Source organism: Diuraphis noxia, unplaced genomic scaffold (genome assembly GCF_037042655.1).
Source record: "Diuraphis noxia isolate RWA-SAM2 unplaced genomic scaffold, SU_Dnox_SAM2 contig0003, whole genome shotgun sequence".
Classification (NCBI taxonomy): domain Eukaryota; kingdom Metazoa; phylum Arthropoda; class Insecta; order Hemiptera; family Aphididae; genus Diuraphis; species Diuraphis noxia.
This window is the reverse complement of record NW_028301713.1, coordinates 37,000,205-37,011,057: the sequence shown is the minus strand read 5'-3', so window position 1 is coordinate 37,011,057 and position 10,853 is coordinate 37,000,205. Positions and strand designations below refer to the sequence as shown.

At 26.0% G+C, this 10,853-nt stretch overlaps 1 protein-coding gene across 2 annotated transcripts; it reads left to right on the top strand.

Annotated features, from left to right (window-relative positions):
* The first annotated feature begins 3,243 nt into the window (after positions 1–3,243).
* PolE2 (DNA polymerase epsilon subunit 2) lies at positions 3,244–10,853 on the top strand. Of its 2 annotated transcripts, none has more exons than XM_089224229.1 (10): positions 3,244–3,543; positions 4,130–4,283; positions 4,392–4,561; positions 4,642–4,894; positions 5,010–5,137; positions 6,984–7,125; positions 7,855–8,108; positions 8,264–8,447; positions 8,562–8,786; positions 10,596–10,853. In XM_089224229.1, exons 1-10 carry the CDS (start codon positions 3,473–3,475, stop codon positions 10,755–10,757), a joined length of 1,743 nt encoding a protein of 580 aa, XP_089080355.1. In that variant the 5' UTR covers positions 3,244–3,472; the 3' UTR covers positions 10,758–10,853. The 2 variants fall into 2 exon arrangements, with proteins under 2 accessions (XP_089080355.1, XP_089080354.1); XM_089224228.1 differs by having other exon boundaries at positions 3,245–3,543; positions 8,225–8,447.

Below are 10,853 nucleotides of genomic sequence, written 5' to 3'. Positions count from 1 at the left end.
TACAAAACACAGATATAAGAAGTGAACAAATTCAAATATTTTTTTTTAAATTAAAATTTGACTTCTGGAAGCATATTTTTTTTCTTTTGCTTACTTGTCCATCCACGAAAAAACAGTTTGCTTCCAACAACCTTAAATATTATACATAATAGCATTGATTATTGAATAGACAGATAGACCATAATATAGGAATTTTCGGGGACTACAATTTTATTTATTATAGCTGCCGATAGGTAGGTTAGTATAACCTATTTAACCCGTTATTTATTGAGTTCTTCATTATTATGGATTTTAAAAGTATTAACTCTTACAATTTTTAAATGTGTTATTTTATTATGAATTAATTTGGTTTTTTTGTTTTAAATTGATTTTTCTAGGTGTATCTATTTCTATCAAATCAGATTTCCTTTTTAAATTTGGGCAAGGCATGTCAATTATATTTGTTATTTTAATTTTTTGAGGTGTAGAAAAAGTTGAAGGGGGGCTCGGAAAAACTAACTCTACCATGTCTGATTTTGAGTGTGTATATGTTTAAGCTGGTGTTGACATTATTATATTATACTCCTGTTCAGATTCATCATATTGGTTAATGCCTGATGATGTAGATGGCTGTGTTTTAGATTGATAATTATAGGGAATAGCAGTATCTATCAAACGATTTTGAGTAAAATTCTGTACAAAGCTTTCGGTTGGGAAATGCTCTTGACAAATGTACCTATTATGGAGTTTATCTGGATCGATAGAAAACAAACTTGTGTTTCCAGTGTAAATATAAAAAAATATGTATAAAAAAAACTATAATTATTGGCAATGGTATGGAAAACTTTTAATTTTAAATTAATTACTTATCTGAATGTATTATCCATATTTCTTTTCTTTCGTCTTTTGGAAAACGATACATTTTTAATATTGGAAATATTTTCTTAGATTTTCCACAATTTAAATATAGCACTAGCCAATAATTGTTTCCAGACATCTCAGTGAATAAGATAGTAATGACTAATGTATGATAATAAAATAAAAAATTAAATTATTATTTCCAATCATTTTAGTATATCTTGAGTTTCTTATTATTATTCTATTTTTAGATCGGCACCGCGCGATAAGCCACCTCCTCCATTTCACGCATAGGGCATAGCCGTAACAAACAACTATGATGGAGATACCACCTGTCCTCCTTGCATCCCAACTAAACTAGCGTTCCATAGTGGTTGCATCCTGATCTTAGTGATCTTACGCGTGGTCGCCAAATATTTACATTATATGGGCTCAGGGCTATCTGTCTAGTGCCTATTCTATAACCAATGACAATAGCTTAAAAGTTATGTCAAACAATGATTCAGTTTTAAAATGTAATTATATTCAAAAAATTTAAATGTAATCTGTCTATACTTTTTTATAGTATTATTTTATTCATTGGAAATAAAATTACAAATTTTATTTAATAATAATCACAGAAATTGTTTAAAACTGAAGAAATAAGCAATTATTGATTTTTTAATAAAATTCTAAAAAATTTAAACTTCAAATAATATTTAAATCATTTGTTTAGGATATATAACCTATGGAAGAAACTCAACCCAATCAAACTTAAGTTACCTTACATTCCATATCAATGGTATAATCTAATAACTATTGTGCTATACCAAATTAAGGTACCTAACTAGTTACTACTACAACTGTACTACTGAAAATAATATCCCTTTAAATCATTGTTTGGTAGTTATGATTAAATGAAAGAAGTTCTTTCAAAATTGAAGAAGTAAAAAATAGAGTTATTATACTATGAGTATAGGGTATAACAATTTACCAGTCGTGTATTTAGGAAAAGTTTATTATGTGCCCTTGTCTTGGGCCAACATTTAACTGATCAATGATCATCCTTCTTAATCAACCTATGTATAACTGACTTTTATTTAACATGTGTAATAAGTTTTGAATAGTAAGTTGGTACCTAATCAGGAAATCTAATATTTACTTACGTTTTACCTACATATTGTATAATATAAAAAAAAACATATAAAAAAAGATTTACCTATAAAGCTCTTCTAAAGCACTAACTAAGATATAAGTACTCAAAATTCATACAGGCTACAAAAAAAAAAAAAAAAATTAAAATTGATGCTATACGTGGTATTGAGTCAATGGTATTATGCACATTGTATGGGGTAAAAGGTTTATAAATTATATATAATTATTAACTATCGTTATTTAACTTAATCATTAATATCCTTAGATAATTTTATACATTCATCTTTTTGTAAATTTAATTCATAAATTAAGATGAGACTTAAATAAATTGATGATTTGGACCTTCGGTCTTGACATATGATCAAAGTTACTAAGTCTACAGAATTCTGGATTAAGAGTACGTAACAGTGGTATTTGTTGTCTCTGTCTTACCAGTGCGTAATATGTCAAATTTACGCTCAGCAGAACACTTGTAGCTCCTTTAGTTTAAAAATTACAGTGAATCGAACCATTATAAAACTTGATGGTAAGTACATTATCTGTGTTTGTACGTTGGTTTTTTACGATAATTCATTTTTTAAGTGAGTTATGAGCATATAATATAATATACAGTACATTAAAAATGTTCATATAACTCACTTAAAAATTGAATTATCGTAAAAAAACCAAGTACAAACACAGATAATGTTCTTACTATCAAGTTTCATAATAGGTCGATTCACTGTAATTTTTAAACTAAAGGAGCTACAAGACGTGTTCTGTTGAGCGTAAATTTGCTATATTACGCAATGGTAAGACGGAGACAACGAATTCCACTGTTACGTACTCTAAGTCCTTAACCTAATAGGACCATACAACCGCACGGATTGTATCTGTTCTACTAATGTATAATTTAGCAAATTTGTGCTCAGAAAAATTGATTTTGAGTTACAAATTGTTTGCTTTAATCTATAGTATTAGCTTTAATATTATAATTTAAAGTTAAAAGTGAAACATTTGATCGTGATATTATATAGAATTTCTAACTATACTTATACTATATTATTATGATCTAAAACTCAAAGTGAAGTAGGGAAACTCTCATTTAAGCTAATTCCAAACTCGAAAGTCGAAAGCTTAGACAACTGTCAACTTAAAGGAAAGAACATAATCTGTTATCCTTCATTGTTTTTTTTATAATGATAACCTAACCTAAAACAAAGATAACATAATCATAATTTCCCGCCAAATTAATAATTGTATTATTTGTTGTTTAAATTTTAATATTTTATCATTCTCGCTTGTCAGTAAAATTGTCCGTATGTTAAGAGTAACTAGTAAATTGTCGTTGAACATTTTCATATTTCATTTATCGATTGCGAATAAATAAACTTAAAACCATAACCAACCTGTACAGTGTGAGGTTGTTGGAATCATTTATCTAATCTTTTCGGTTTTTATTCTCTGTTTATATTTGTTTTCAAATTATTATTTATTATAAGCTTCAAGTTTCAAGACCAAAATGAATGAAACTACAAAATTACGCAAGTTCATAGTCAGCACATTCTCACTCAATGGTTTTACTATTCAAGAGTAAGTACTATTGTCGCCTATGTCTTTTGGGACAAAACCCAAAAGTCAGAGTTAAACTCAATTCGCGTACCTATGTATATTGGAGCGTTCGCGTCTATTGCCTGTGGTCTTTCTTTATGATAACTCATATTGTACATATTTTGAACAATATTTTGATATAGACCAAGAATCATCAACTTATATTTTTTTAGGCTCATTAGGAATTAAGGAAGTAAATGGGGGCCATCAAAATTTAATGTTTAGTGTAACTTCCTGTAACAGAGACCTCCAAATAGTGGACGTTATTTTGGGAATAAACATAAAATTTGGAAATCAAACCTTCTGTTGAGTAAATTGGGGATAAAATTTAAATGACTGAGAGTTTCTGATATTTAGAAGTTTCACTGTTCATGTTTAACCAAAACAATTAAAGCAAAATAAAAATAAAATTAAGATTATTAAATTAAATTTACTATAAAAAAATATCAATTGTTTTGTCTGTGAACGAGCCAGATAAAGTTTTCTACAAATTACCATCAATCAGTGATCCTGATTTTTTTTAATATAAACAAAACATTTTTTTATGGAAATGCATTTTTTTTTTCAGGAGGGCATGTGCATACTTAGTACAACAGTTAGAACCATTAGAGTCCAGAGAAGATCGTGATCAATGGTTAGAAAAAATTGTGGATTATGTACGCGTTTCGAATACCAATGATGGAAACATAGTAAGCTATGAATTACTGAGCAAGGCTCTTAAGGTGAGTTTTCAAGACTATCAATTATAATTTATATTTCCAAATTATATACTTATTCAAAATAAATATTGTCATCTTATTTAACATGTATCTGTATCTTGATATTAATAGTTCTGTTGTAATCTACAAATCCTTAATGATGAAGACATATTACACGTGACTCCTGCTTTTAAGTTACCTCGCTATAGATACTGCCCAACAACAAAAAAGTTTCAAAGAATAAAATCAGAAACATCTATGTTTGGTGATGCCCAGTCAAAAATTTCCCAATATGTTGACAGGTAAACAGTTATGTATTATATTTTATTTATCTATTCATGTAAATTTTCAAGTATTTATATATTTGTTTTTTTTTTCATAGATATACTGTCATCAGACAACGCATGTCTAGAATAAAGACTATAACTGACGGGACTCTCAATCAACCATTGACAATTGGTGATAAAATACGTGATGTTGATTATCTTTTGAGTTCAGGAGCTTGTAGAACATTTGATCGCAGTTCCAAAAGTAATTCAATACTTCTGCTAGGTATTTTAGTACAATTGAAAGAAGGAGGTCGACATTATTTGGAAGACCCTACTGGAGCAATATCCCTTGATATTTCTGCAACAATATCCTTTTAAGTCAAAACAATAAACAATATCTTAATTTTGATACATTTTTAGCTATAGTATAGTTCAAAACATAAGTATATTTTAATTACTTCCTTAACTTTGTGTACTATACGATTTCCAAAGAGGCTATTTTACTGAGAATTGTTGTGTGTTGGCAGAAGGCCGTTATTGTAGTGATCGTCAAGTTTTTTTTGTCACTAATATGGCTTTACCACCATGTGAGCGTGCAGAAATTAGCAAGTAATAAAATATGTTTTATAATATTATATCTCTATAACACCTTAATCTGACTAAAATTGAATTATCAATATTACTAAATATTCTACATATTATTTCAGTTTTATTAAAATAACAAAATAATGTACTTAAGCTGTAACATGTAGTGCACAACTGATAAAATCACATTCATTTTACTAACTTTAAAATTATTTACAGATTTAACTAATCACTATTTGATTTTACAATGCATATTATCTTTTATTAAAGCTATCTTCTTTTTTGTTATTTTTGAGAAAATCAATTTTAGAAATTGGTGTAACTTTAAAACAAATTACCATAGGCACATGAAATTTTCACCAAATGTTTATACTGGAATTTTCTATACATGTTATAATTTTCATAATATTTCAAATATTTTTAAGTTATTTATAGACATTTGAAATTTTTAATTTTTTTTTTTTTTATAAATGACAGTAAAATTTTATTTGTTGGGTAATAAAGCTTCAAAATTTAATACAAGATTCCTAATATATTATTACAATGGTAGTTAAAAAATATTAAAAATACATGTTTACAATTTATTAATAAACATGGAAAGTTCAAATTTTGATTAAATACGTAAAAATCACGAATATTTGCAATTTATTTTGAATTAGAAATTCTTAAAAATTTACCTTTTTAAATTTAAGATTTGAAAATTTAATAATAGAATCTTCATGGGTTTGTCTACTTTTATCAAATAAAAAATGTGTATAGAAAAGTCAAATGACATTTTTATGAGCATTTGAATTACAACATTGGTTATTCACTCAATTTCTCTTGTACCGATATTCTTATTTTATTGTTATTCAAAAATAAATAACTGTAAAAACTTGAAATTTACATCAAATGTTTATTTTATGAATTCATATACTTGATAAAATTTTAAAACTATTTAAATTATTTTTCAGTTATTTATAGACACTTGAAATTTTCCGTTTTTTAATTTATATATTTCAATAAAATTCATAAAGTTCATCGAAAAAAATACTTGAAAGTTTAATACAATGTTTCCCATAAGTTTTTATAATAATTTGTAAAATATTAAAAATACATAGGTACGTTTTTTGTTTTTAACCATTGAAAGTTCAAATTTGTTCAATTTGCAATTTAAAAATTCTTTAGTGATTAAAAATGTATAAAACTTTTAACTTTTATAGCTCAGTATTGAAAATTTAAAACAAGGTTCAACATAAGTAGTTAATTCTGCGGTAAAAAAATCTAAAAACTATACTAACTGAGTTTTTTTTGATAGTTATTTTAAGTTCAAATTCGGATAAAATTACATATTAAATAACCAAGTTACTTGTGTTAATACTTAATAACAAATTTTATTTGAATGACTGAGTTAGTCAGGCACATAATGAATCTGATTTGATTAATTTGGAATCTTTTATAAGTATCTATTTTTCTTTTTTGAAATAATAGCAATATAATTAATATAGTATGAAACTATAAAATATCCTAGACTGACATTCCCGTCTCCTCTCAGAATCGTTTTTCGTATGCAATATAATGCATAATGATATTATATCATTGAATTCATATTTAACATCATCTATCACAGTAACCTACTTGTAAGCTACTGTACAGCTAAGCTACTTACCTGCATTTTTTATTGTTAAATTTAATAAAAAGAACAAAAAAATGTAAACTTTAAATTATTCATTATTTCAGTAAGATTTTGAATTTAACTCAGTATTCCTTAACTATGAAACTTTCTCAATTTAAATACATTATATATTTTGACATTTTGTACAGCTAGCTTTTCTGTAAAATATAACATATTTTTATGTAATACTATATTATTCTGATGTTTTTTTTTTAGAATTTATTTTGGTGAATCAAACAATTTTAGTGACAACAATGACCTCAACTTAAAATCATGTAATCCAAAATTGTTGGAATATGAAAAGCGTAAAAGTCGAATGATTGTATTTGTAGCTGATGTTTTTTTAGATGATCCTAAGGTTAGTTAAACATCAATATTTTATAATATACAGTAAGATTGATGAAGATAGATTCACAATAATATATAAATACTAAAATGTTTGCATTTATGGAATTAAGAACTCAGTTCAATTATTCCTATTTTATAATATGATGACTTTTCAGGTTAGGTAATTATGGATTTATCTTATAGACTTATAGTAAAATTCTTCCTATTGTTCCTAAAATTTATTTTATGTTGTAATATATGTAGTTCACCTATACAAATTCACATAATAATGAATGATTTTGTTCTGGTCGCTCATTGCTGAATTGTTACAATTAACTAGTTGTGTTTTAATGCTTTCAAATATTAAGTTGATATTATTTATACAAAGTATGATTATGTACATTATAAGTAAATTTAAAATATTTGTTAACCATTAAGTCCATTGATGGTTAGGTTGGTTCCTTTGAAGCTAGAAATTACTTCTTAGTTGAACAAACTCTTATGATTTAGTATTTATTATTTATTTGTTTTTCTATTGATCTTTTGTTGTTGTTAAACACTAATAATACTTCATATGGTTTTAGTGTACGCCCAACTTATAAAATAAAACAAGTAGAACATTTTACATTGATTTATTTTTAGGAAGATTAAACTTAATATTTTGTCCTAAAATTATATTAAAATGTTTCAACCTTTTAAACTTTAAAATATGAGGGATATAGTAGTACATTTTTAACTTATCAGTGTTTATTTTGTATAGGTCCTAAGAAAATTTCATACATTGTTAAATTCTTTCAATGATCTTGCTCCAGTGGCCATCGTGTTGATGGGTGACTACTTGTCTTGTCGTATACCTTCACATGCATATGCCCAGGAATTGAAAAATCATTTGACTCAACTCGGCCATTTCTTACATGACAACACCCCCGGACTTTGCAAACACACTTTGTTTGTGTTGTTATCTGGTCCTGGAGATCGTTATTGTGGTGCTGCAGGTGCAAGTATATTGCCAAGGTATTTAATATTTTCATATTTAAGTTCTCACTTATATATTTTAAATATTTAAATGAACATATATTACTATGTTTAATTTGTGTCTCTTAGCTCTTAAAATTGAATTTATTATTTAGACCTTTAATACCTGAGTTCTTAACTGAAGAATTCCGTAGATTAGTACCACGATGTATATTTACCACTAATCCATGCCGTATGCAATACTGTACACAACAGATACATATTATTCGATCTGACGGTCTAATGAAAAAAACTGTTAACTATGATATCAGACATGGATCAATGGATAAAAAAAAACCTTCTACAGTAACTGAGTCGGATGACGATATAATTAAAAATGTAAGTAACCTAAATTGCACCTTATGTTTGAATTAACTGATATTCATTTTAATTTGTGAACATTTGTGTATGTTTTATGATAACCTATGTGTACATTGGTCATTGTGCATACAGTATATAAAAACTTTGGAAAGCCAGTCACATCTTATTACTGTTCCTTTGGATGTATGTCCCACATACTGGCCACTTGCATCACATTCCTTGAGTCTGTACCCAATGCCTGATGTAGTGTGCATAGCAGATTCCAACGCCCCAGAATACAGTACTGTAGGTTCAAATGATTCCAATAGTTCTAGTTCAAAAATATCATCATCTTCAGGTTGCGTATTTTTCAACCCGGTAAGTATTAATTTAGTAATGACTATAACTTGGATTATTATAATTTATAATTTTAATATCTGAAAATAGTTAAAATGTGTTACTTATAGGGGGATCCATTTAACCCACAACATTCATTGTATTAGAAATCATTTAAAATTAGTGTAAAATATTACACAAAAAAAATTTCAAATTAATTTTTTTATGATTATCATTTTTTTAAGATTTTTACTTTTGAATGATAACAATTTTCTATTTCATATTTGTGTGAGTATTTGGATTTATAAAAGTCAAATTTGAAACCAGTTGTTTATTAATTATAAATTAAAAATATTTAAAATTTATATGAGCCGATTAGTGAATTAACATATTTCTTTAATAACAGCAATGAAAACATTTTTTAAAAAGATTATATAAAATCTTAAGGTATGACTTGTTAGTTCTTTAGCAACCGAAGACATCAACTCAACAAGACAACTTACATCAAGACATCAACATACCATTAATATCCTCACTTGCCTCTCATCAATATAAAAATTTCATACAACACCTTTAACTAATCAAGCCCGCTCATATCTAAACTCTCTTCTAGTACAGTCCCTGATAACCCCCTCCATCGTTTCAAATGCAAATGGCCGAGTGGCTTATTAAATAATGCCTAGTACTTACTTTATATTAATAAAGTTACCTTCCTCTAAGTTTAAATTGGATGTAGTGTCACTGGATGTCCCCTTTCCTCAAGTTTTCATGTGTTGTAAATATCATCACATTAACTTATTATATTAAGTTGTTTATAGATTGTAAATTTATTTTATAATAAAAAAAAACTTGTATGTAGATTTGATTGCATAATTTTTGATTTTCACGTTTTTGGGATTTTTGTCAGTTATTTTTATAAATTGATTTAGTTTTAAACTAATAGAAAACTTATTTTTTTATTATTTAATAGTTATTGATTGTTTTGATAAAATTCAAAATTTATTGCAAAAACAAAAAGTATTAAATGACATTTTGTTTGGCAAAACATATAATAATACATTTAATGCCTAAAATGAAATGATTATTCATTTTAATAATATTAAATAATATTCAGAATTAAAAATAATTTTCTGTTTATTAAGTAGATACTTATAATTATAATTATAAGGTGTTTAACTTGTTTTAAATTATTTTAAGTTATAAATGTATAAACTAGTAATACTAGTCAAATAAATCAAATAAAAATTATGAATTTATTTGTTAAATTAAATTCAAAGTTTTTTTTCTTGCATATTTTCATGATTTTTAATGCATATTATATGGCATATTTTGATGCTTTACAGTGCATTTTGCTGTAACGATTTTTAAAACAATTTAAATATAATGATAAGTAAAATTAAAAAATAGCTTTTGAAATATTGGGTGTCTAGTGGTAAATAAATCTTCCGGTATGGTTGAAACTTCTCTAACACGTTTCAATATACTTATATATCAATATATGTATAGATATATATAATGATAGACTTTTATTTTTATATATTAAAGTAGAGATAATTGCATATGAAATAATAAGTATAGAAACATTGAAGCACTGTAAAAATAAGATATTCTTTAATGCTTTAAATTATTATTGTTCATGTAATATTTTTTTAAAGTGATATTATTCATACTTTTTTATCTGTTAGTTTATATAATGTGGTTTGGAAGTTTATTTAACAAAAGTAATTTTTTTAAATATTATTAATAGAGAAAAATAAATTAAGTGCATCAACTTTCAAACACAAGTTATTTATTTTTGAATTATATACTGAAACTTATATTTTATCTATTTTTATCTATTTTGTTTTTCAGTCATCATTTTCCAAAAATAAGTATACTTTTTCAGTGTACATAACAGCTCAGCGACGAATTGAAGACAGTAATTTACCAGACGATGAATATGACGCAGATAATACATTAATGGACAGTGAAGATACTGTAGCAACAGTTGGAAATCGTCCCAAAGTGAATTAGTTTTATGTCTATTGTTACATGTTCTAGCAGTGATATTTGAGATTATAAAGTGATGTGAATATTAGGATACGATAATAAATTATTTATATTTTTGTA